Source organism: Lagopus muta, chromosome 1 (genome assembly GCF_023343835.1).
Source record: "Lagopus muta isolate bLagMut1 chromosome 1, bLagMut1 primary, whole genome shotgun sequence".
In the NCBI taxonomy this organism is placed as follows: domain Eukaryota; kingdom Metazoa; phylum Chordata; class Aves; order Galliformes; family Phasianidae; genus Lagopus; species Lagopus muta.
In genome coordinates, this window is record NC_064433.1 from 108,858,657 (window position 1) to 108,885,826 (window position 27,170).

The following is a 27,170-nucleotide window of genomic DNA, read 5'->3' on the forward strand; positions in this document are numbered from 1 at the left end:
AATCAAATAGCTTTTATTGAATTCTTTACATCGTATTGCAAATGTTTGTGCAACGAATTTTTCCCAGCTCCTTAAAACATAAAAAGTCTTCCCTTTGTCATTGTAGTGTGCTGATGCTACACAGTTAGAAAGCCTGTTGGACAACAGAGGCAGTACCAGGCAACTGCTATCAGTGAGCACGATATGCTAAACTCACAACAGAACTTTCCAGAACTTTCCATTTAGCAACTTGGTGGGCAGGGGACCGGTCCAGGCACTTAAAAGAAACTTGGCTACAAGGAGTTCTGAAGTCAGCCACAGCTTGTGAAAAAAGTGGGAAGTAATAATATTGGTCATTACAATTTCAAAATGATCCTAACATTCTTGCTTGATAGCTCCTTGCAAAATGTACAGCTTCTATCGGATAAGAGTCTCCATATGAGAAAATAAAAGCATTCTTGCAGAGTAAAGAAAAGCAAAAGGACCGATATTCTCCTACAGTGACACAGAAACACAGCACAGTTTATATAAATAACCATGTGCAAAATAGTTTCCTGGCTGATGGTCAGCATGTACTTAACCAGCACAAGTAAACAGAAGACACAGACACCCACTTCAGAAGAAAAAAACAAAAACAGTTCTGTTCAAGCTTTAGACTCAAACTCTGGATTAAAGACCAAACAAACAGCAATGTCTTCCCTGGTCCTCACAATATTTGAAAAAAAGATAGTGAGTAAAGCAGTAATATATAGCCCTACAGCTTGTCACTAGGATCAAGGTAGTAAGAGCACTTTCAGGTATGCAGTAAAGCATCACACTGATGAACTTTTGCATGACAGGAACTTCCATTCTGCAGGAATCCCCATCCCCTTGCTGTCTTCATCCCTGCTACAGGAGAGAGCTCTGGAAACTTTTTCAGTCATTCAGAAACTCCAGTTATTTCCCCAGTTCCACTGACCATACAGGGTTGCTACTCTGAATAAGAGCAGTCAGTGAGCATCTCCTTGGGTCCGTTCAGAGCACGAAACAGTTCCTAACAAACTGCATGTGCAGAGCAGTTTGGGTTATTTGTTTGGATTGCTTTTGACTCACAGCCCTTCTTCCTTGCCAGCTCTGGTCAACCCTTCTGTTGTACAAGCACTACCTGGTTTTCAGGACATGGCAGAGATTAATTTATGAACAATAAACTAAAATAAAAAGCTAAAATCTTCATATTTTCCACTGTGTCAAAGGTAAAGCTGCCTATTAATCTGTTTCCTCGACCTGAACATAGCAATCCTATGTCTCTCTTGTACTGCCCTTATGAGAAGTGAGGCAACTGCCCTCTGCCTGCCATCCTCAGATGTCTTGCCAAATTCTGTTAGGCTGGGATGTGGAGTTTTACAGTCACAAAAGGAAAAGGAGAAAGAAACTAAGTGCCCTCTTCCCCATAGACAGGATCAGATGGAAAAACAGGGAGAAGAATCAGATTAGTAAAGTAAATTAGTAAAGTAAATTTTTAAGAGCAACAGTAATGCCAAAATTCAGCAACATTAACAGCTATGGCTGTAGCAGATATTCCAGTCAGCAGTGCTCAGTGAAGTACACAGGCTCTTTCACAAAATCCAAGGATGCAGAGAAAATAGAACCAAAGCAACAAGTCCCTCTTGGTACTCCCAGGAAATACATCTGATAACAGTATTTGAAATAACTGGGAAAGAAATTTAAAAGTTGGGCTGAAATACTAATGTGTGCATACAACTGACCATTCACAGGTTCTGCCTACACTAAGAAGTAAGCTGTTAGAATCGCTAAGACTTGCCCTTAACTGTACTAATATATTTATGACCCCTTGGGGAATTAGCTCCAAAATTCCATTTGAAAGATGACTTCTTACATCTGTCACTGGCAGAATCGCTACAAAGCGTGAGACAAAACAACAAAAATTAAAAGAAACCTACCATCCTCTAAAACCAATTGTTGTTGAAATGGCAAATTTTTAGATTGTATAGCAGTTTATTCCAGAGTCTTAGCAAAAGTTGTCTTAAATCTCACAGGAGTATAGGTAGACTAGATATTAGGAAGAAATTCTTTACTGTCAGGGTGGTGAGACACTGGCACAGGTTGACCAGAGAGATTGTCACACACTTAAGCTAGATGGGGCTTCAAGCAACCCGGTCTAGAGGGAAGTGTCTCCACCTATAGCGGGGGGGTGGAACTGGATGATCTTAAAGGTTCCTTCCAACCCACACCATTCTACGATTCTATGAATTTAATGGTTAAACCATATTTTAAGGTAAGTATCTTCTGGTGTCATTCAGCCCTGTTCCACAATGGGTATTAAAGATGAATCATTCCTGGAGTGTTCTTCCTCTCCCCAGTGAACCAAACTGAAGACTTTTGCTGTCTAGCTTCTATGAAAACAATTTTAAAAGATGAATCCAGGCACTAACAGAGTCTCAAAGAGTGGATCTAGACTATTTTCTGCCTGTAGAATAATTCACTAGGGATAGAGCATCAACCTGTTAATTAAAATTGCAAGGCCACCTGCTTCCATCTAAGTAAGAGAGCAGATCTCTTTGGTGACTTCTGCTTCCTTTCTCTCCTCTCCTGACTGCAACCCAGCAACTCCCAATTCCCAATTTTTTTTGTTTAGTCTACCAGTCTCCATCACTCATTCTTGATGAAAGTGAGTTCTCAAGGGAGGCTGTGTTATATTACTTCATTACTAACCCTATTCCAAAAAGGAGAGTTGATGACTAAGGAAGTAAACGGAATAAGTGTGGAATTAACCTAGCTTCCATTGGTACATCATTGAAGAACTAACATATCTACCTGAGGCTTTATTACAACAAAGTTCTTATTAGCCACAGAAAAAGAAGCAGACAAACCAGCCAGTCACACTGCAGATGGATTGACAGCATCTCTGGTGTCACTTTGGCTTTGAGCTCTTGCCTACCTTTGTGTTTCCTGCCTCCTCCAAGTCACCATCAGCCAATAGGCACATGCAAAGATTCTGCTTTATGGTTTTGCTCAGCACTGATGTGGGACAATGCTTTCTGATGGAGGACAGAGAACACCTCTCCTTGTGGCACAAGTTCAATTCCACTGTCACAGGGAAGCCAGCAGAATAGAAAGAAGAGATAAAGCTAAGAAATGTCACTCTTACTGATCATAACTTTCATTCTTGGCAAAGAATGGCAAACAACCTTCGGGCAAAAAGCTCAGGCTTTCTTTCTTTCCATCCACGCTTACTAATTGAGGTATAGTTGGAAAAAAGAGAAAGGTCTATCTTTGCAGTGAGAGCTAGTGCACCGTGTAGAACAAATCACTATTTTTCGTTTGTCAGCCAAGTCAGCTCTGTCTCAGAGGAGCTGGTTGAACCAAACCTTAACTCCAGCCCTCAATCTCTGCTCCCATTTTACACTGATGTCACCAAAAGGGAAACACCTACTCCCTTCTTCACAGCCCAATTCCATGTTTTTGTTTCTACGCTATGTTGTCTAACTTAACAACCCTGCACATTAAAAAAAATGCCTTCCAGAGCTCTTAGACTTCTGCCTTATAACTCTTTTCAACATATTTAATTCATCTGACAATATATTTGAAAAGCCAGGCTTTGGACACAACAGGTAAGGAACACACCAGTTAATTCAGGCAGTATTTTTACACGCACATATATATATAGGTAAAAAAATAAATTGTCTCAAGAAATATCATGTAACTTGATTATGAAACAAACTCCCAGAAACTGTGCAATGAGTAGAAAGCTTTAGCTGTATAGCTGACACCAAGATCGCTAACTGCTTATTTTCAGAATTTCAAAACAAGCACCTTAACAGACCATTCAACCTAAGAAATAAACCTGATTCTTTGTTGGAGATTGCAAAATATTACTGAAGAGGCTCCCGACTGCTCCTTGACTTTAGTTGATCTTTCTTTCCCGTTCTCGCGCAGTCACAAAGTTGAGCAGGTCAATGGCCGTAACAATGCCAAACACCATTTGTCGCTTACTGGAGGAACCATCAGTGTGATCTACACAGAAACAAAAAGGGGATTTCAGCCAGTAGGAGACACAAAGACACGCTGTCCCACCATTGGTAAACCCCAAGCCATCCTAGCCAGGGCATTGCTGATGTCCCCCTGTATATCAGAAAGGCTCCTTAACACAGGCCTTACAAAAACTGAAGCAGTATGGAAAGGATAGGGGTTCATCATCCTTAATTTCAGCATGAAAATTCAAACCAAATCCTTTGTTATACAGCCTCACTTTCTTCATACATTTGTTTCTACCACTCTGCTTGAACGGGTTACAAACTGATAACATCCTGTTTGACCTAAGGGTCACAGGACTAGGATGTGCAACACTACCTGCCTCAAATACCCCGCATCGAATACCCCCATCAAAGGATTAGCAGAAAATTACAGTACAGTACCCTTGCATTTACACCAAAAACCTTATTAACACTCAGAGCTGAACTGAGAGCACAGGTTCAGGAGATATTTCATTACGACCATAAACCTTTGACCTGGGAACCCAATGATCTGAAACATCCTCTATCCCTTTATTTGTGGTCTAGAGTTCCTTGTTTCTTTGGCTGTGCTGAGTTGCTTGGCATACTTCTACTGCTTGTTAAGACAGCTAGATTGTCTTAGACTTATTTATTCAGTCTTTGTTTCACTGCAAGCTTCCAGTGAGATTCAAGGTTATGTTAGTCAGCACGGAGCTGAGAGCACATCTTCAGGGAGATCAATAGGAATAAGCCCAAGTGTGTTGACTGTTCTTCATTTGCAGTAACAACTGACATAGCTGTCAGCCAAACAGATGTGGTGAGTCATGTTATTGTTTTCAGTCTAGTTTCTCATCTATGTATAACAGTGCTATAGCCTACCTTCAATGATTTTCCAGTCATTTCCAGTTCATAAGGAAAGCAGTGTAAAGAGTTTTGAGAAGGACGGAAAAGAGTACAGTTTGGAGTAAAGAAGTGTCTGTTGAAGGGGAATAAGTTACACATATTACATTGGCTTAAGGAAGCGGTGTCAGCATTGACATCAAGCTCTTAACTATGCTTCATTAAATTTAAGATTTTGCTTTAGAAGGAAAAAAAAAACCTGTAGTCAACCTGTGACATTCATTGTGATAGAACTGCTTGTATTTGCTTCTTGTTACCACTCTTATAAAGATGGCATCTTTCAAGGTGCAGTATATCATACTCACACTGAATCTGTTCGTGAACCACTAGAGCAAAGTGGTCTGTTTCCAGGATATGAGAGAGCTTCCCCAAGTTGTCTTTCAGGTTAATCTGAAGAGAGGGTTACACAATTTAAATTAAAGAGTCCCTTATATTTTCAGTAGCGTATAATCACCTCCATCTAGTGTTAAAAACAGTACAGCAGTGCTCACATCTAAAGTACTGTAAAACACGAATCAAGGCTGAGTTAAAAGATCAGAAAGTTTCCTTTTTTTTTTTAACCTCTAATTTCCAAGAAAATGAAACAAACAACAAACCCGTATGTGAAATTTTCATTCTGATTCTGAAAACATAATGTATATACTGAACAGCTGAAAAGGGAGAGGATAAAGAAGTGCTCCATGTGTAACGAGGTATTCCATAAAACTCAAGATTATGCTTGGTGATTTTACTCTAGCGAGACTGGGAATGAGCAAATGAATCAGATTATGATCATTGTGGAAGTGAATACAATCTGAGAACAGGATCAGGGAACAGCCCAAACGATCCAAAACCAAGGGTGAACATTGCTCAGCTGCACTGTGCCCAGGTGCAAATCAAGAAACTGAGAATCAAGAATTCATTTGCAGCAGTTCAACTTTGAGAAGACTAAACAAGAAAGCACTCCACACTGGCTCTGCAGAAAAAAACCCACTCCTTCTGAAACACTCAGCTGGAAACTTTTGAAAGAACTCATAAAACTGTTCTTCCTTAATGCTGCTTTAAAGTACTTAGCAGCAGCAACAAGTCTATCACCCAGGCGACTTCACAACTACCAGCAACAACCACTATCTGGCATACTTCAGGGTTTAAATTAATTTGTAGTAAAGGTAAGTCTTGTACCACAGGCTAAAAAAGCTTTTATTCTGCAGTGAGTTCTGCTTGTGACTGGAGAATACACATCACCAGCATGAGCAGTTGGGCTCAACTGGAGCACAGAACTCTGGTTTCTATACTGAGAGAGATTCCCTGCTGCCTGTCTTTAATGGACCAGCAGGCAATAGTGCATACAAAAGCACCAATCCTTAAGCTTATGTGTAAGGCGAGGGATGGTGAGAAACCTGGATTTACTACCAAGTCAAGTCAGCTATCAGTCACCATCACTGACAAGCAGTTCTGTGCAAATTTGGCTTCAAAGCCTAGCTTTAGAATTTAGGTTCAAAGCTCACTGAAGAGTAGAACCTCTTGCCATCTCATCATGTGCTATCAGTAAACATGTTTTGAGAGACCAGGTAAGCTAAATGACCAGGACAAGCAGCCCATAGGCACTACAAGGACAGCTATGAAGACCTAAGCATGTTTTGAAGTCTTAATTGAAATCTGACAGAACTCCAATGCTTTTTTCACCTGCCTCACTGCTACTCACTCAATCTCCCTAAATATATTTTGCCCATGCGTTTCCCAACATTTTAGTTTTTATTTTTAAATCTTTTAAGTCCTTACAGCATTAGCCTATATGCATGCCACCAAGCTACACATGACTAGGACTGCTTGTCTGAGCAAGTAACATGGCATCATTCATGACCCTACAAATAAATTAAAAGGAGGCTCTCATGCACTTAGGATGCTAACAATTAAATGGTTTAGGATATTGACCAAAGTCACACCAAGAAACAAGCTAACAACTACTAGGTATAGAGGAAAGTGTCAGTTTCCCATGCTGCTAAAAGACAGTTTTGCCTTGGCATTCACAGGTTAAGGGGACTTCTTACTGATGCATTCTGTGGTACAGATCCTGGCTGCAGTATATCATTTCAGTGACACAGATGAACTGTTCTCCCAATTTCACCAGTGAAGAAGCCAAATAAACTTGATCAAAGCAGTAAGAAAAGTAAAATTCACAGTACTTCTGAGGTTATGTGCATTTAACCACGTTTCTCTATCAAACCATCAATTCAAATGGAAAATAAATGAAGAATGATGCTTTTAGTTAGTATGTTAGCAATACCACTGCTCTAGTGTTGCTTCCCTTCCATCCTCCACCAAGAGACAACAAAGCTGAAAAGAAAAGGTTAAACTGGTTTATACTGAAGAAGCATGAGAGAGTTCAAGCTGTCCATGGAAAAAAGCCACAACCTCAGAAGTGCAGAGAATTGGCCACTACAGCTAACACCACTGTAGGTACACAAGCAAGTGCACAACAGCAGCCCCAGAAACTCTTAAGGTGTCCAAGTGAGGAAGAACATTGACCAAATAGTTTTGTTACGCACCACACTTCCACCTGATTCTTGATTATCTGCCTAGGAAGGAAAAAATACATTTACATTTGGTCTATAAAGCTAGCATTTCCTCTCAACTTCATGGATTCTGTAGTTTGTAGACTGAATGGCAGCATTACACATGCTTCCTGAATTCTGTGAGACTGCTGAAACTGAAAACCTGGTGAAAGCTAAGTTAAGCATTCTATGTTACGAAAATATTTCTCTTGTAAGTGAAGCAAAGCAACAGCAACAATACTCATGCATTCTAGAAGAGCAATCAAATCTGGGAAATTGTGATCTCCTGCCACACTATATTGCATGGGCAAGTGAAACCAGTGAAATTCATACATTTTGACACCAACAGCTTTCACTATCCAGCCATCCATCCCTGTTCTAGGAAGACACCTGATAAAGAAGGCAGAGTTCCCTTTTCAGCTGATACAGAAATTATTTAGTAAGAGCTGTTTCAATATCTTGCTGTCTTTTCTGTTGGAGAGTCCATTGCCCAGATAAATGCTGGGTTTTGGGAAGGGAACAAAGGACAAGCACAGGAGAAGAAAGCCTACTGAATTAATAGAAAAGCCCAACATAGGGCCACAACACAAATCCAGGAGCTACTAAGTGAACTAGGTCAGAATTGAACACAGGTCCATGTCTGCACTCAAAACCAGCTGTTCTGTATGGTCCTGGGTAAACCTTACCCAATCTGTAGTGTTAGAACACCTGCAGTTGTACTTTATATCAGTGAATGTGGAATTGTTGCTTACCTGCTTGAACTGCTTGTAGATAACTTTGCTGACTTCATCTGAAGGCTGAACTTTTCCAGCAAGCAGTGAAGAAAGCATGTTACCTAGAGTAACCATGCCCAAAATCACCCTGGAAAATAAGAGAAATAAGATATAGCTAACAGTACAAGTGCCTTTAGTGTTCCTAGAGATATAAACACCCACTCTCAGACAGCCTGCAGAGGCAATTCTGTGTTTCTGCAGGCAAAACCTGAAGTCCAGTTCTCAGAAGTGCTAGAAACACACAGAATGCAGTAGGTGGCTGGCCCTTCTGAGAATCTAGCTCAAAAGAGGAGCTCCAGCTTTTTCAGTTGGAGAGCTTTTGAAAAGCAGATACAACTGTTTTATGACCTCAGTTCTCCTTTTGAAAGGTATGACAAGGCCAAGGTCATGCTGTCCTCAATTTTGCTCGCTCTCCTTCACCCTACAAGCATACTACAAGGAATGTAAAAAGGAATCCCTTGTGTTAGCACCGTGCCTGGAATGTAACTGGGCAGCTCTGTTCATTATTGAGCCTGCCTTACAGCAGATGCACAGGGTACCTATAGCATACCAACTTGCTTGGGACACTCTGGCTTATAGAGGAGTCAGCTCCTCATTACATTGTAATACAATGCCCTGAAAAAATTGGTGGAAGCTGTGGGGAAGATGGGTAAGTTGGGCATTGTTTGTTTTACATGTGAAATTTGGTTTTGATAAGTTCAACAGCTGTCATAAAAAACAAGGAAGCCAAGCTGCAGAGATACACAGAGTGTCATACCATAAAAACCACTAGAAGCTTATAACATGAAAGGCAGGACCGTCACAGCATGACAACATGCCACCACTGGTGTGGCAACATTTAAGGCTACTTGTAAGAACAACATTATTATAATGGAAGAACATATTGTACTTCTATTCAACATCTGAAGACAAGCCTTGGCACCTGTTGAGAGAAGTGATATGTATGGATGAGTAGTGATATATATGGACATACCCAGATTCATCAACAACTGGTACCTGGTCGAACCCCTTCTCCCGAAGAATTTCAACAGTCTTTGCACAGGTAACAGTTGGAAGCACAGTCAGGGGAGCTGAGAGGCTTAACTCCTGAACACTGACATTCCACCACCTGGGACAAAATAAAAACCAAACCAATTCAAGCCTTAGGGTGAGAAGAAAACCAGTTGCCCACCTACCGTGGCATTTGCCACTACAGGAATGACAAAAACCTGCAAGGAAGAGTCTAGACTGTGCCAGAGCCAGTAAAGGCTTCAAGGCTTTACAGTTCTCTCATCAGCATCAGAAATTCATTCAGGTGTGAGAAAGTTTAAGACTGAAACACTTCTGTTTTATTTCTCTAGATTACAGATGATTAGTGAAAAATAACAAATGTGGGAGCCTAGTAGTTGTATCTTACAAAGAAAATTCCAGGCTCCTGCTGAAGGGGTTACATTTACAGGTACTACAGGTAGCAACTATAGAAGATCCTCCCTCAGTTACACAGACTTGTAATGCTTTGCCATCAAGAACTCTGCTGTTGGTAGGGTTCTCTGGATACTACTCATTCACTTCAGACATAGCCCCTTACATTCAAAAGTTATCAAATATCAAGTTTTCTTCTGTTGCCAAAGACATTAAATAATTCAGGCAGACTTAATAAATAGTCACAGTATGCAATAGCCAGAGTTACACACCAATGCCACAGCATGAAAGATTAACTAAAACACAAAGGAAGTAGTACAAACTGCAGTGAGCTTTAAATTAGCAACTGCCATAAAGAGGGTTGCTAAACAGTTTCATAAGAATCCAAAGGGATCCGACGTTCTTACCAAGGTTTTTTGACAAGGTCTTCTTCTGTCATGAACCCTTTCTGAATCATCCATTTGTCACTCAAGAACTTGGACCTGGAAATTATCAGGCAATAAAAAGCTCATTAGCAGGCTGAATATCTAACAGCAATACTAACACACAGTGACTGTTTACAGCTCACTATCACTAACAATAAAATCATAATTGAAAATAGACTATTTGCCATCCAAGCTTACCAGCCAGGCACATACTGATGAAATATTCATAGAAAGAAAAATGAATCCCATTGAAACAAAGCTTCAACTACATTAGTCCCAATTCAACATGTACTCAGTGCAGGTCTTTCTGTAGCCTGTAGTCTGGCTGTCACAGTAGATGACTGCACAATACAGTGCTATTGTGTTGGATGCAATAGCAGTCAGGTAACAGAAATAAAGAGAGCACACTTTGGAATACATTTCAATGTAGTGGGTATGAAATTTCTTCTCAAAGCCCTCACGTTGCCACCTGTCAACTCTCCCCAGCACTGGCTACTGCCACAGTAGTGCTGTGTACCGCTGTGGACACAGGCAGAAAGAGTGGTCAACAGCTTTTAAGAGATCCTTCTGGGAACAGAGTAACACCAAATGGCCTCAAATAAATTTGACTGAGAGCAAATCTTTTCCATGAAGACCTTAACTAACCAGTTTATGGCTATATACTCAAATGAGACACCAGGAGGAGCTCTGCTTTCATAAGGCTCCACGCCAGACCCTGTCTGGATACACAGTTGTGCCCCAAGCACATTCCTTGCTTCAGCAACTTGGCTCTACAAGGGGTATGCATTCAATTTGCCCCTGCTGTAAGAAGGTCTGAGGGACTGTCTCATCCTTTCCCCACAGAGACAACGAGCAGGTTCTTACATGTAGTTCCTGATAGAGTCAGGGAAGATAACAACACAGCGCTGACCCTCCTTCAGCTCTTTGGCTGCCTTCACAGCTACAGACATTGCACTGCCTGAGCTGCCACCTGGCGAAATGCATAGCAGAGGCAAAACTGTCAGAATATATGTACAATAAGAAGAACGAGAGAGAGAGGAGGAGAGTCAGCAGAGGAGCCCAAGGTGAGGAAGACAGCTTCTGAAGCATTAGGAGGTCTCTGTAAACCACACAAGGCTTTAGCCTCCCACGTATTACTCAGAGATACCCAAAGGATTCATGTCTGCTCTTACCACACAGGATTCCTTCCTCTCGGATCAGCATGCGTGCTAAAGCAAATGACTCCTCATCATTGCTCTTGTACCACTGGTCCACCAGCTGGAAGACAGAAACAAGGGTCTCTTTAAATGAGGAGGGATACGTAAGGGGGGGGAGGGGAAGTACAGAACAACACTATAAATTCAACCCCATACTCTTTGAGCCAAAGGCTGTCATACTGAGCACCACATGCTTAGGATTCCATCCCACAGATGGGAAGTAGAACTTTTTTTTTTTTTTTGCCAAGGGAAGATGACTACATTAGCACTGCAATCTCTTTATTGAAATCTGTTACAAGACAGTCAGAGAGTATCAACTTATTTCCTCCCCCTTGGAGGCCTTCCCAGGGACACAGCTTCTGCTCAGGACTGGACTACGTAGTCATACTGCTTTTGAGAGAGAGTGTTGGATTTTATCCTATTTTTATTATTTTTTTAAAGGGAATTACGATGTTGTACAAAATTGTTATCTGTTTCATAGCATTTCTCCTAGCATTTTAAGACAAATGCACACTGTACAAAAGCCATCTGAGAAAGCTTTTCCTGATGACAAAGAATAGGAATCATTCTGCCTGCCCCCTCTCCCCCTTCAGCTCAAAGAAATGCTTTCCCAAGTTTCTTCTTCTCTCACAGCCAACAGATGGCAGAGGTCAGGAAATCAAGAATGACTTACAGATCTATCCAACACTGTGGGAACAAAATCGTATCCAATTCCTTCCACTTCATACATTGTCTTGTCAGTCTTGTTCAGTTCATCGGGTTGAGCAAGGATGGAGCCTTCAGGATCAACACCTATGATCTGGAAAAGCAGTTTTCACTTTGCTACCATGACACAATGTGTTCAAGAACACAGCTACCTACAAGCAAGCACTCGGCTTTATTACAGCTGTTGGTATCACTGGCTCCACATGCAGCCAGCTAACAGCAGACTAGTCTGCTGCTCATCTCTGCCTGGCAACTCCCATCTCCCCTCCAAGCAGAATGCTTTGCTGCTTTAGGTTGGATATTAGGAAAAATTTATTCTCAGGAATAATGGTATGGCACTGGCACAGGCTGCCCAGGAAGGTGGTGGAGTCACCATCCCTGGAGGTGTTCAAGAAATGTGGAAACATGGCACTGAGGGACATGGGCAGTGGGATGGTGGGGATGGGTCAATGGTTGGAATAGGTGATCTTAGAGACCTTAATGATACTGTGATTCTTACCACTGGGCAACCCATCTCGTCTCCTCAGGCTGTGGACATTAAGTGAGAGGCACTACTTGTTCTACAAGGGTTTTGCTTTGTTTAGCCATAGGAAAGGGTTTCAGAGACAAAACTGTCTTCATTCACGTGTCAGGCATCATTGCAGCCAATATGAGCCTATGTTTGGCATGAAATACAAGCTTTATTTTTTTATTCCCCTGCCCCGACTATATGGGAAAATATTAATGACTGAAACTGGATACCAGCTTCTGGGAGGAAATCCAGAACTGCACACTAGTACACATACCCACATTGGTTCGTGCAGAGAAAGACTCACTTGGCAAAAGCCTCAGGCACTCCAGAAAGTGTCAGAAGCCAAGCCATGGTCAGGAAGAAGCCACAAGCTGCTGTGAACACCAGCAAACATCCCATGAAAGAACCTGAGGGCCAGTTTTCACCTGCTGAGCCAAACCTGAACTCCAGTCAATAGCAAGACCAGAACATAATGATTTCAGCCAGTGTCTAAAAACATTTCTTCACTGCTCAGAGCTACTTTCAACTGAAGAACTCCAAGAGCTTCTCTTAGAGACCCAGGAGAGGCTTACAAGCAATGGGATACACCAAGAAGCAGAGCAGTTTGAAGCTATAGACATACTTTAGGCTTGCCACTTACTTTGCAACCTGGACACTTCTCCTTCAGCTTTCTGGAGACACCAGTGATGGTACCTCCTGTACCAGCTGTAGCCACGAACATGTCTATTTTTCCTGATTGTAGGTGAGAAAGAAAAGGCAGTTGTGACATTTCCCAAGGATGATGGATTAAAAACCTCACAGTTAAGTGTAGACTTGATGTAACAAAATCACAGAAAGCAGCAAAGGGGCAAGATAAAGCCTTTTTCTTCCTAAGAACTGTGTTATGAGATCATCTTGCTTCATCCCCATTTACTTAAAAAATGGCTTTGAAATGTCCTTCAGTAGCCCAGCAAGGCAACAATTTGTCAGGCTTCAGGCAGAGCTAAGAGGAGGTCCATTGAGTTGATGATACCTATACTTTTCCTGTTGCTGTATTTGTTGATAAAGAATAATTCTTTATTGAACTTAGAATGAGTAGCACATTTTGTAAGTGAATTTACAGAATGAGTGGCAAGAGCAAAGGATAGATGTTCACTGAGAGAGCTTGACACTACCACTCTCTTATTTCATATATTGCTTTGGTCACAAGTGCCCAGCAGAGCTATCAGGTATGACAGTTCATTCTTCTGTCAGTCATCAGTTTTCTTGGCGCATGCACTTGACAATTTTGTGAGCAAAGCACATTTTAAAAGGTCAGTTTGTATACAAAGCCAAATGCCTTCAAGTCAACAGTGCAACACTGCACTGAGCAGGTTCAGTTCAGAACAAGACTGGTTTAAACTCAGTAACAACAACTGAGCCGCTCTTGATCTATAAGGTTATAAGTAGAAACAGGAGAGTAAGGAACTCATCCAAACTCCAGGTTTGTGGAATAGCAGTTGGTTAAAATTCACTCACTTTGAAATTTCTTAACATTTGTCATAGAAAGACAAACCATGTCCTCTGAACAATTAGAAGGATGGGTTTTTTGGGAGGGACAAAAAAGAACTCTTCACACAGTCCTCACTTTCAACAGAAGAAACATAATAACCAAATTTCTTATTCCAGTGGTCAGGGTCCCATCAAAGAAGCTTAACTGTACTGTTTTACAGGGCAGGTCAGTAGCCTCCTATATGGTCTTTTCTTGCAGAATCACACTGAATGCCTCCAATAGTTCTTGGGCTCCTTACCGGGATGTTAGCCCAGCTGAAGCTCTCTGCTGCCACACCCCAGTCATTTCTGGTACTCCAGCTAGGCTGCCTAGAGCTAAATGGAAATGACCCCAAAAGAGAAAACTGGTCTTACTGGTGACAGCTGCAACGTAGAACAATTTGTCCTCCCAGGGTCTTCTGTTTTAATGAGTTTTCAGTGTGATGGAGCATTTAGTTTGAGAACGTAAAAATACCTAATTCTGTATTGCAAGGTAAAAAGAAACAATCCTTTCTTGCTACTCTAGGTATACACGATTTACATATCACTATTTTCTCCACCTGGAGAACCTTAAAAACAGAGCATCCATCTTTAATGGAAAACAGTTTATTAGTAAGAGAAATGGAGTAAAGCAGTTCTCTAATGACACACAGCACATGTACAGAATTAACCATCTCAGGTCCTATCTTCCAAGAACATAACAAAGAATATGAAAGGCTCATTAAAGAAGAGGCCAGCAGCAGAGCAGTCTTACCTTCACACTGTTGCAGGATCTCTTCAGCTGTAGTATCATAGTGTGTCAGGGGATTGCTGGCATTACGGTACTGCATTGATAGACAAAATGGCCATTAAGTAGACCAGAAAAAAAACACCTACACCATCAGACATTTCAAGAACATGACAAGTATTCTTCAAGCCCCACAACTGCTACACACACTTTCCAGGCTGTTTCTTTATCTATTACCTGGACCTAGGCAGAATGCCTGCAGAGAGGTACATCCTCCCTAGATGATCTGCCATAAGGGTATTTCTGAGTTACCAGCAAATCTCCAACACCAAAATCAGACTTGGCTGTGGGACAGTTTCTTTTAAAAAGCTGACCCTTGTACCAATTCTTCCACAAGGCACTATTAACTCAGTAGAGAAATCCACATTTTTCTTTTCTAGCTTCTCCAAACATAGGCTTACTGCTGCCATCTAGTGAATATAAAAGCTCACTACCCTACAGCACAGTGACCACTCAGTGGGTCATTTTTCCCCCTCACAGACACCCATACACTGTAAGAACTTCCAGACACAGATGTAAGGACCAACATAGTGATACCTCTTGCTGTGATACACCTACATCTCTGACACTTTATTCTTACCTGGTCTAAGATATGTGCATTGGGGATTTCATTCTTCAGTCTCCATGCTACACCCACATGAGATTCAGGAGAATCAAATCTGGCAGTAGTTGGGGTCCTCACAATCTCAGCACCCAGAGCTCTCAGAACATCCACCTGTAGCAAAAAGAGACTGTCAGAAAATCCAGAAGCTTTACATAAGAGCTCAGTTTCAAATTCCTGCTACCATTCTGGGTGTTTGAGTCTGTAGGTACTATTACTCCATAATGAGGAATCTCATTTAGGCAAAATTCTGTCTTGTTTTGTGCTGGTCACACATGCTCTGATCTCTAATAGTGCTATAGCCTTCTTTTTTTTTTTTTTTTTTTTTTTAAATCTAAATGCAAGCAATATGTATTTACCTTCTTCAGACACAGGCATCAAAGGAGACTCTCCATGACCCTATTGCTCCATACTGCTCAAATACTATGAGGGCAAGACAGTCAGGCAGAGCAAGGACTATCTTCAGAAGGGAAGCATTTGATGCTCTGTGGACCATGGCAGTGGCCACACATTATCTTTCCTTCCAGGGCTGGTAATGGGCATCCCTTCAGGGGACGCTGTTCATGGCTGCTCTCATTTGTGTCTTTGACATAAGTGGTTTTCCTGACACTTATTTGCTTCTTCAATTGTGAGGCACCAGACCTCTTCTCCACTCTCTTGTCTTCAGATACAGTATCACTCTAGGTGGAAGCCTGAAAAAGTCTTGCTCTAGAGCTAGATGTTTCCTGCTTTTTCACTCCCAACAGAAGTGGGCATTCTCCTTCCTGAGTTGTGGTGACACAATTCAGATCCTTGCCAGCATCTCTCAGTGTGTTAACTCAAAAAGTCAAGCAGGCTCACCCAAGGCTCAGCCTAGCGCAGAGCCAAAGAACATTTAAAGCTTCAGCCATTGCCTTCCCTTGTCCTCCTTTGCTCATTGGGGGACAGCTAACCCAGGGACACTTTAATCTGCAGTGTAGATCTCAAGTTCCCTAGATACCTGTGATGACAGATCTCCAACTGACAACGCTGCAGGGACAGGTCCTAAACACAATTCTGTCCATGGCTGTCCAGCCAGGATCTCTCTTGGCACTTCAGCAGAAGTCTGTCCTGTCAGCAATTTAGAGCCCAAGAGCCTACATCACTGCTAAAACCACAGGACTCATTTGCATGAAGAGCTCCACAAGTGCAAGCAAACTTACTTTTTAAACACTCAAAAAATAAAAGCGCATCTGACCTTCTCCATACTCATTTTCTCTGGCATCACAATGATACAGCGGTAACCCTTCACTGCTGCAGCCAAGGCCAGCCCAATTCCTGGAAGCAAGCAGAGACATGAAGAGCACTAAGTGAGAAGAAACAAAAAACCAAAACCCACAAGGCCAGCTTTGGCATGTTTTAATCAGATTCTCAAAGAGACTTGAGTACAAGGTCTTTAGAGGAGAGTAATAAAGTTTCTGGCTTCTGAAAAGAGAAGGAGTTACAGACACTGTTTCTTTGAAGACCGCAGCCCAGAGAAAGTTCAGCTGAGGGTGGGGGAAACGTGTATTTTTATGTACATATTTATCAATATGAGCACATGAAAAAGCCAGTGGTCTGCATTTCACCTTCCTCTTGCCTGTTTGCCATCTCAACGTTTTTCCAGAAGAATCTCATGAAAAGAATGAATTTTAAGCTAAGGAGGACGTGGAGCAATCTTTTTGATATTAAGAATATTAAATTCCCTACTATTCTGCATTACTCACTCAGCATTAAGTCCCCAGTTTGCAATGTTCCTAAACTAACTCCTTTCTAAAACAAGAAAATTTAGATTCTTTGTGTGATAGTGGCTGTAAAGTATTACATCAACTTGTTACAACAATGAAACACCTAGACTGTTAGAGACACCTCATTTCTAGTTTGAAAGTCTGTACTTCCAGTCTGATCTCTGCCTTTTCATCAGATCTGATTTCTGCCTACTTGAGCAGTTAAGCTCGGAAATACCTTCCCCATTGAGATGCTCACACTTGTTATCATAATGCTTCACTACAAAATGAAGAAATGGACCAAGGCAGCGATCTGAGGCAGGGCTGTGTGGCACCTGCCCTGCTGTTTTGGTTACCAGGCACAGTATCAACATATGCCCATTACATACTCTACAGAGTCCAAAGCTGCCTCTGTTTCTGCTTGGTTCGGGATTGCATAGGGGTGAAAAATCCATATTAAAAAAAAATCTCAGGTAATTCAAATACCTTTAAATTCTCCTTAATTTTTAAAAGGAGGTGGAAACAAATCCTCTTCCAGTGCATTTTAGATAAATACAGGTACTAGAACTAAGTAAAGCAAGACAGCACTGAACCTAATAGTGCCAAAGCTTGAAGACAAACCATGCAGCATCCTTCCCTACAGTCTATGATGAAGAAAGCATTCTAAGACCTAAACTAGTACTTTGCACTTTCTGGTACTGACCTGGAAGTCCATCAAACATCAAAATAAAGCTCTTGCTGAGGAAAAAGCAAGATGCAGTGGAGAAAGATATCTGACACATTAGACACTCAGAACAGTGGTTTGAGGCCAGGGTAATTTCCTCACTTCATTCTCCTCCCTGGCCTTTGCTTTTCAGTGCATCAATACAGCTTTTGAAGTAATTGCCTTGTATCTCCCTTGCATCTGCTTTCTTTTTACTTCTCAGGATCCACACAAATGAGACTACTTACCAGGTGCAACATTGAAGTAAGATGTCATAGTATGACCCTATACTGGAAGAACACAGTATATGACAGCAAGTATATCAGACAGCAAGTATGGACTCATTCCTAAGGGCTTCAGTTGTACTGTAGCCCTACCGAGCACTTGCTGAGCAACTGGCAACAGATACAACTGCCCAGTTTTTTGTAGAATGTATTCATACATTTTCATGCACCAGCTCAGTCATCTCAGTGACTCCATTAACAAGGACTGGAAGAAAATAACAGAAGAAAAGTCTGTCTGACCTAGCTAACTTGTGTGTATCAGCAAGAAGTAGTGAAGCGCAGAAAAGAGCTTAAAAACAGGTCAAGACATCCAGTGACACCTGTCCAGAGCATATCAGGTAGGGGAGCAGTTTGTAGCACATCTCACAGACTCCCTTGGAGGACACTGTGTTTATAACTCACTAGCTCAGGGCAGAGCATTCCTACGTTTACTCTCCATTAGGAGAACAGCTTGACAAAGGAACAGCAGGTTTGATGCAGCAGCCCACTGAACTCCAGCCTACTCAGGTCATCAGATGCTCTTTCCTAGCCCCTGACTGGTGGGACTTCTCCTTCCACCAGCCCTCCAAGGAGATGCTGGTCCAAAGGAAACCTGTTGAAGATCTAGGAGCGCAAGGGCTGTGTCAACAAACAGAGCAGTAGGGAAGCTGCTTGTCTCCCAGCTCAACTGCACCACTAAGGGAAAGGCCAATTCTCAGGCCAGGCCAACCTCATCTAACAGACTGCATGGCCAAGGACTATGTGACCTTCCAAACAGAAGATCAGACCAGTCTTTTGGGGCTTGAGTTCCAACAGTTTCAATTGAACTCCAGAATAGAACTTAGAGACCCTAGTGAATCTGGCCTAACTTTTCTTTAAAAATAAAAAAATAAAATAAAGCTAAGAGCCCCTGCAAACGTAGACCTCCTTGCTGGCTGTTCTGGTCAGCATAGCACACTGCAGAATTGTTGGTTTTTTTTCTGGTTTTTATTTTGTTTGTTTTACATAAAAACTCCTCTGCAAAGGCAGCCTCCATCTCTGGTGTCACGTCTGCCTTCTCCAGGAAAGCCACAAAAACATCTTCCCCACTCTTTGCTAGGACCTCTACATCCCCTACCTGTGTTTCCAGAGGTTGGCTCTATGATCGTGTCCCCAGGCTTCAAAATCCCAGCTCTCTCAGCATCCTCTACCATCCTCAGGCTGATGCGGTCTTTCACACTGCCCCCAGCATTGAAGTACTCGCATTTTGCCACTGGAAACAAAGAAACCAAGCAGTGTTCTTAAACAGCACCTTGCTGCTGACCCTAACACATCTGGGAGCGCAACTGTTAACGTATCTGGCACAGTTCACCACTCCATATACAGAAGCAGAGATGGGGATTCCCTTCACATGAAGAGTTCTATTCACATCACCAGTGTGTTCTGGCTCAAGATACCTCCAGTTTAAATAAATGTTTCAAGAGGCACTTTCAATCCTTTTATCATTTTCTTTGATCTTTAGTGACAGCTTGCAGATCCTGCACTTTGTGCACTAGTGAGAACTATAGGTATTAGAAACAGTTAAAAGCTTCATACAGTACATACAAATCATTCTCAACCAAAGCAGAAAAATCGCAGGGAGAATCCTTGTAATAAAATGCAAATTGGATGGCATTTTAGATTATCAAAACTTAAAAACCTGAAAATCTGCTGAATTAAAGACATTTTAAGTCAGTTTTCTAAAGAGTCCCTGCATTCCTCTTATGTCTGAGTTACACAACACTACAAAGCAGAACTGCCTGCGTTTCCATAACAGTGTTTCTCATTCCTTTCTCCTGTCTGCAGTCGTACTCACAGAGTTCACACTTCAGCCCAAAGTGCTTCCCAATCTTGTTGATCCGCACCAACGGTGTGTTGCCAACTTTATTCAAGATGTTGGGCAGAATGTTTGGAGGGTCTGGCCTGGCACACAGACACAAAGTCAGAAAGCAGTTCACAGAGTAGCAACACAAAGTGTTTCTGATGTTTCATTACACCCAGCTTTCTCCCTTTTCTAGCAGACTTGAACATTCTCTTAAACCAAAGTAACTATTAGATATCAATTTGTAAGACATGTGCCCAATCCAGAAGTCTAGGATTAATCATACATCAAGCCAAGTACTGAAGCAAGAACTATGTGCTCTGAACTTCTTCCTGGCACAAGTAGTGCAGCACTGCTCACAGTCAGCTGTTTTACAAGCAATTACAGCGCAATTGTACATCGTCAGAGAACTGCTTGCCAGGTTACTTCATGTAATCTAATTCCAGTGCACGCAGTTTCAGATCACACAACTTCTTTGGTGCAAGGCTCCTTGCATGCCTAATCTGCATTCTCAGTTTTGTTTATGCATTGAACTTAAGAAGCACCAGCATATATCTACATGCAGCAGCATCAGTTTAAACCAGTCACCTTTTGTTAAGCTCATATAGCACTGTGGTCACCAGGATAAGTCTTGTGTTGAAAACTAGCAACCAAAGAAAAGTAACACTTACAGAGACATATGATGATGGGGGGAGGCAGAGATGGGTTTCCCAAGCTTCCACGTGCATTTGCTGGGTGTATCAGGACGGATCCACTTCCTTTCCTTATCGTTAGTCTTGCAGTCTTCATTGTCTGTCCCAACAGGAAGGAAGTATTTGCCAGAAGCATAAGGGCACGAGTTTGTATCTGGCTTGGCCTGGGAAGGAAGGGAATACATTTCATCCTCCAAGAGAAAAGGATTAGAGTCTTCTGTGATTCATTTGTTGTGATGTAACGAAGCTAGAGTATCTCTTAAGACTATCAAACTTGAGCAAGTTCTGCAGCACAGGCAACCCCTCATTCATGTAATTGCCCTGCAACCACCAACCCCAACAATAGCTAAAAGTTGTGTTACTCATAGGGAGTCCTTATTCTTGGTTCTGCCTCTTTATCAACTGATCTTTTTTCTCCAGTGCTTCAGCATGCAGTTTTTCTGAGGGCAGCCTACCCAAACAGAAATTACCATTGTGCTGATTTTCAAGAGAGCAGCGTGATCTTGTGGGAGACATTTCCTACACAAAGAGCTAGCCCCCAGAGAGAAACAGAGGAAGACTACTCCATGGCTATTCGGAAAGCGGTGCCAAAAGACTCCACAGCTACTTGTGATCTAGACAACTCTTGCACAAAGGCCACTGGTTTCAATAGCATCTGCCTCAAAAGAATTCCAAACCCCCAAAAACTACAAATCCCTCTGAAAGCAGACAGAGCTTCCCTAAATTCTGGTGAGAAAGATAGGCAAATAGTCACCCCCAAAGACCAGAGTGTACCTTAGATACTGGAAAAGGCTTCTCTGATATCAGCTTCTCCATTTTCTTAGGCAAAGACACAGTGGACTTTCTTTGGGAGAAAGAGTACAGTGGGTCACGTGACTGGAATCTTCTTCAAAGCTGCAGATCCTGCAAATAAACAAACCAAACAAAACACTATCAGGAAATGGTCTCTTATTAGGAAAACGATACTCACCCCCTTTTATGGTGGTAGGAGGAGAAAGCTGTCAAACAAAGTGAAGCTAAATTGTATAGGCAGGATAAAGAGAGCCATGCAGCAGAAGTATTGAGCAAAAGCAACTGAGGGCCATCTGACCCTGTTCTTCTGTATTACCTCTTCCACCCTCTGCCCTGCCCTCACAGCCCACCTTCATGAAAGCAGCAGAAAAATCACTCTTAGTGATTGTCTGCATTTCTGTAAGCTTAGCAGTCAGAAAATACTTCAGTCCACAGGATATATTCTTGCAGAGACACCAGGGGTGAAAGGGCTGTACAGGGCAAACACCAAAAGATCCTGTATACAATTTAGAAAAAGGCTCCAAACAGGAACATACATAGATTTCTCTCCACCCTTGAGAAGGAGACCAAACTTGAAAGTTCCTCTTACCACCAAATTAATGTTGAACGCGCAAATACAGGGATATAGCACACAAACACTTCAACCACGAGGCAGCTCAGTAAGCAGTTGGGTGATTGAGAAACTTGTGAATAACTAGGGAAAGAAATCAATTCATTTCTCCCACCCCAGCCAGCTTACTATCATTGAAGGTAAAAGTGTGGCTCAAGTATTACAAAATGTGGTTTTATTCATCACTTTCTTGCAGCAGGATTCATGGCTCTTTATGTTACTGAATTATGCCAGACCTGGAAAGGTTCTTATCCCCACTCTTCTGCCAAATGCTTGCAAAAGAGGCACAGCTTAGACAGGCAGTGTTGATGGTCTGCTGGCAGACTGGAAAACATCTAATCACAGGATCAGTGAACTTTAGCATCTGATCCTGCAAGTTAACACACACCACTAACCACTACTGCTTTATACATACCTATTCCTTTCTCACATGCTGGTTTGAAGAAAATGCTCATGGCATTTAAACAGCCTCCCTTTATGGAAGAAGTCTCTGGAAGTGCAAGCTTTCAAGACAAAGGCTTGACATAATTCAACATCTGGATATAAGAACTTCCATGCTACTCTGTTTTATTTGGGTTAATATATGCTCAAGTTCCAAAACAGGCTGCAGCCACTATTAGACTACAAATGAGGACTAGATTGTGAGACACCAGTCCAAAAGAGCTCATATACCATAAACATGCATAATTTAACACTATCAGTCTTTGTTACTAGAGGTGCTTATTTCTAGCTCCACAGCAAGCCTCAGTTCTATTTCTAGGAGATGCCTGGCTCACAGTTCAGAACAACACTTTTTTTTTTTATGTAAAGCAGTAGTGTCACAATCTCCCCAAGCCACATATATGAGCTCAAGACAGTGGATACAACAGTGGGCATAGATGCTGGCAATGGTTACAAAGCCCATCTAATAAAGATACCTTGCTGTGAAAGGATCACACCTCCTCAACACATGGGAAGGTAGCAGCAACAGCTTATAGAGAGGAAGTGGATTTTGTTCTTCCCTGTTAATTGCAGGGGAGTTGGATTAGATGAACTTTAAAAGCCCCTTCCAACTCAAATGATTCTGTGCTCTCATAAAATAGAGGAGTGGAAAAAAAAAAAGACTTCAAGTCACCACACCTTGGTGTCTCGCAATACGGCCCAAAAATTTTGGAGAAAGAGAAAGAAATCTGTGGCAGTACAAATTTCAAAGATCCGTAGAAGTACTTGTTCTTTGCACTGTCTGCAGGAAAGAAGTGAATACGGCTGTTTTCAAAAGCTGCCTTTTGAAGGAGACCCTCTAAAGTGGGGACATTGTATTTCCTGTATTATGAGGGAAAAAAAAGTTAGAAGTCCATAAAAAAAATCCACTACTGTAAATACCCATTACCTCTTGAGACAGAAATAGCAGGCATAGAGGAAAAGCTGTATTTACTGCCTTCAACTAAGATGTGAGATTCTCTCATGCGTTTAGAGGAAGAGAAATACTTTGATGCTTCATCAAAGCTTGGTCATGGGGCTAGAACCTTCAACAAAAATGAGGCCAAAGAGGAAAAAAACCTAACCATAAACCTAACCAACAAAAATCTTGTCATCAGATACCAATCTTAAGCAATACCATCCACCAGAATCAACACAGGCCCCTATTCAACAATTCCTTTCAAAGTGCTTTACTAGGCATGATTTTAAACAACCTCACACTCATCCAATTCAAACTCTATAGGTATGTGCATATACATTTATAAAGTCAAATTCTAATCATGGTAGTAGAGAATCAGTCACAGCTACGGTCAGTCTAATGTCATAGATGCTGAAGAAGGACAACATCCCATTACAAACTTAGGAATTCAAAAGTGAATTCTTACCACAGTGCTCAGTGAAGTCTTACAAGCAGCAGCAATGGCTTTTTGCTCTTCATACAGAAGAAGACAAGAGTCCAGTGGCTGACTCTGATCTGAACCAAGAAGAAGACCTCATCTCTCCAAGCTCCTTCAATCCCACCAATGAGCTTCCTTAGACACCACCCCAAACATCCTTCTGGCACTTGCAGCCCAATCTAAGGCAACTCTAGCAAAACATGGGGCAGATGTCCACACAGGACCACAACCAGATTTACCCAAAGACCCATAAACCAGAGCATAGGACGCTCATAAACCTTTCTGGTGGGGACATCTTTGGGGGACAAAGAAAAAGGGCTGAGCAAAAATTACCAAAACAAAAGAAGACAGCAACTTCTTTGCTATCCTGACCCCCTTCTCAGTCTGTCTTCTGGACACACAGACAGGGGAGAGAGGAGAACAGTGAATGAACATTGCTTGGTGGGCTGCAGAAAGGGCTGCCCATCTTCAGGAGGGAACTTCTGCTATCTTGAACTGAGGTTTGCCATAAAAGTAAACACTCCCAGAAATAGCTGGCGGTGTGGGCAGAACCTGGGTAGAAAAGCCTGACTGACTTCTGCCCTTATATCTACAGAGCACGCAAGGCAGAAAAATTAGAAAGCCAAATTACAGTCACTTAAGCTTAAAGCATGGAGTGGACTGGAGCACAGACAGATGTAATAGATCCAGAAAGCCTCATGGACAAGGCCACACCTCAGCATCAATCTGCACAGGGAATCCAAGATCTGAAGTACTCCTCAATTTGTACACGAGGAAATTACAAGGAATAGCACTGAAGGCCAGTGGACGAAATTAATCCCTGAACAACCTGGGTTGAACTCGCTCCACAGATGTTAGGAGCTACAGTTTCTGAGGCTGTTTACAGTATACCATGTCAGCACTAATACAGACATGTACACAGTATCATATGTGCGAGAACCTAATTAACTTCAGTCGTGTCTGAAGCCAAAATTAAGCTGTCTAAAGGCAGGTGTACAAGATGGATCAGAGGGAGATGCCCTAAGGGCTGACTGCTCAACCAAAGATGAGATACAGGATTCCACCACACTGTAGCATGAGAACGGGAAACTTAGATGCTAAGCAGGTATACGAATGAGTAAACCACCTAAAACCAGTTGTTCTGCTTGCTCTGTGGTACCACAGGGCCTTAGAGAGCTGGAGGATCTCTAAAGGCTACCAGAAGCAGCAGTACATACATAGCCTTTGGAAGCTGCCTTACCACAGCTATACTTTGGTATGGCAGTGGCACAGCCTGCCCAGGGAGGTGTTCAAGGACGTGGCACTGAGGGATGTAGTTAGTGGATGTGGTGGGGATGAGTTGGTGGTTGTACTAGGTGATCTTAGTAGTCTTCCCAACCTTAACAATTCTGTGATTCAGGAGACTACCAGACAGCTGAGTTTTTCTTATGACACTTTGCTACTTGTCCAGTAGCAGCCAGCCATCTCTCCTGTGCCTGGAATTGTTAAGGGACTTGGAATAACTGGATATGAACGGAAGCTACCATGAGGAAGAGATGCTGCAAGAATCAAAAGCCTCATCTCTGCACATCCTCTCAATGAGGACTCTTCTTTTCATGGTTGGACTGGCATACTCAACCTGCTGATAGGAAAGCTGTGGTCCTTCCATGCCCCTGCCTCTCTAGGATATCAGAACTTCAACAGCAAAGCAACTCCCATCACTCTAGCAACTATCATGCATAAGATCAGCTAGTGAAAACATGAAGCATTCAGCCTTCCTTCTCCACACAGAGGAATACTGTGCGCAGCCCTGAAGAGGTGTGCCTCTACTTCCTGAGTTCACTCCAACCTGCCTGGATTCACACCATAAGACATGAATCTTCATTTAAAAGACCTGAGGAGCAAAACAGCACTAGAGAAAAGGCTGAAGAATGTCTCATCTGGATTTTTACCTGCTATAGCCACAAGTTTTAGCATTACTTCCCATCTCTTGTTCCCTCAGCCCAGAGCACACAGCCCACACCCAGCCTGAGGGGACACTGCTTGTCCCTGTGGGGCTCACCCGTGGCAATGCCCAGAAGCCACTCACACTCGGTACATCAATAGGGCCTTTGGCAGGCACGATGCTCCCTCAGTCACAGAACCATAGGGAAGGGACCTCTGGAGATCATCCGGTCCAAATCCCTGCTAAAGCAGGTTCTCTACAGTAGATTACGCAGGAAAGCATCCAGGTTGGTTTTGAATACCTCCAGAAAAGGAGACTTCACGACCTCTCAAGGTGGGCAGCAGGCAGCTGCCAACAACTATGGCTGGCCCAGGCCCTCCCTGCAGCCAGCTGCCAGCAGATTAATCATGTACCTGAGTTGGCAGGCCTGCAGCAGGGCCTCAGCGACTTTGCTACCACTACAGTTTTTCAGTCTGCTCTGGCTTGTGGAAAGCAGGTTTGACTGAGCTCAGAGGATGCCACGGGGTACCAAAAAGTTGCCAAAAAGGAGGGCATGCCGAAATGCTAGGCCTCACCTAGCATCTCTGCCTTTCTCTGTCAGCAGCCATCTCGCTGCAGATGTACCCCAGCCACAAAACAGCATGCTCTGGGGTCTCACAGGAGGCCCTTCCTCCTCTGGCCCAGGTTTGCTCATCTCCACAGCCGAGGCGTTCCCTCCTCTGATCGGAAGAAGTTTATTGGAAGGCAGGGCTTGTATCCGGACTCAGCAAACAGCCTTGTTTAAAAAGTAAATACGTACATGCCGAGCTGCTCAGCCGGAACAGGGCCAGCATGCTTCCAAACTTCCATGGTCAAAGGCTTTGGGGTGAGGAAGGTGAACGAGAAAGCAGCCACCCGAGGACAGGCAAGGGTCACCAACCTGCCAAGCAGCACGGGCTCAGCCATACCACTATTGGTATAATTAACGTTGCTGTGAGCATTAGATCTTGCCCAGCATGGGAGTGGGAACACACGAAATAAGAGGCAACAAAACAAGCTTTTCAGCCTGGCTCACCCCAACAGAGCACCGACCCGTAAGAGACCCCGACGGTAGCAGAGAGAAGCATGCCATACTGGGAGCCATCCTAAGAGCAGCCTTCCTCCTCCCCCGCCCCGAGCCCAGGCTGCCGAGAGCATCCCCCGTCCTCCGCCTCCCCCGACTTCCCGCCAGCCCATCCATTCGGATTAACAACCGAACAAAAAGCCCACCCGCGCTCCCCGCCTCCCTCCACCCACGCGGGCCCTCCAGGGGCTGATGCAACGGCGGGCGCCGACCCCTCCCCCCCGAGAGCCGCCACCTCACCGGCGGGGCGGGCGTTCCGACGACGCCGCTGCAGGCGAGGAGCGTAGCCCCGTCCACCGCGTTAAGAAGAGCCCGGCGCGTCTCGGCTCCACCCCTCCTCTTAGCACCGCC

General features: G+C 43.0%; 1 protein-coding gene across 2 annotated transcripts; it reads right to left on the reverse strand.

The window, feature by feature from the left end:
* LOC125699278 (cystathionine beta-synthase-like protein) lies at window positions 1–27,170 on the reverse strand. 2 transcript variants are annotated; one of them, XM_048958676.1, is made up of 18 exons: window positions 27,060–27,170; window positions 21,310–21,438; window positions 20,515–20,699; window positions 19,838–19,944; window positions 19,121–19,255; window positions 16,530–16,609; window positions 15,293–15,427; window positions 14,680–14,749; window positions 13,057–13,148; window positions 11,874–11,999; window positions 11,177–11,261; window positions 10,869–10,974; window positions 9,987–10,061; window positions 9,152–9,286; window positions 8,158–8,266; window positions 7,400–7,429; window positions 5,177–5,261; window positions 1–3,993 (listed from the first exon to the last, which is right to left on the reverse strand). In XM_048958676.1, the coding sequence occupies exons 2-18, from the start codon at window positions 21,349–21,351 to the stop codon at window positions 3,884–3,886; spliced, it is 1,707 nt and encodes a 568-aa protein (XP_048814633.1). In that variant the 5' UTR covers window positions 21,352–21,438; window positions 27,060–27,170; the 3' UTR covers window positions 1–3,883. The 2 variants fall into 2 exon arrangements, with proteins under 2 accessions (XP_048814633.1, XP_048814642.1); XM_048958685.1 differs by lacking the exon at window positions 7,400–7,429.

Excerpts from the sequence above, each read along its gene's own strand:
- LOC125699278 (XM_048958676.1), bottom strand. The coding sequence starts at position 21,351 with ATGGAGAAGCTGATATCAGAGAAGCCTTTTCCAGTATCTAAG. Across the intron at positions 19,256-19,837 it reads TGGGCTGAAGTGTGAACTCT|TGGCAAAATGCGAGTACTTC; the intron begins GTGAGTACGACT and ends CTTTGTTTCCAG. Across the intron at positions 7,430-8,157 it reads TCTACAAGCAGTTCAAGCAG|GCAGATAATCAAGAATCAGG; the intron begins GTAAGCAACAAT and ends TTTCCTTCCTAG.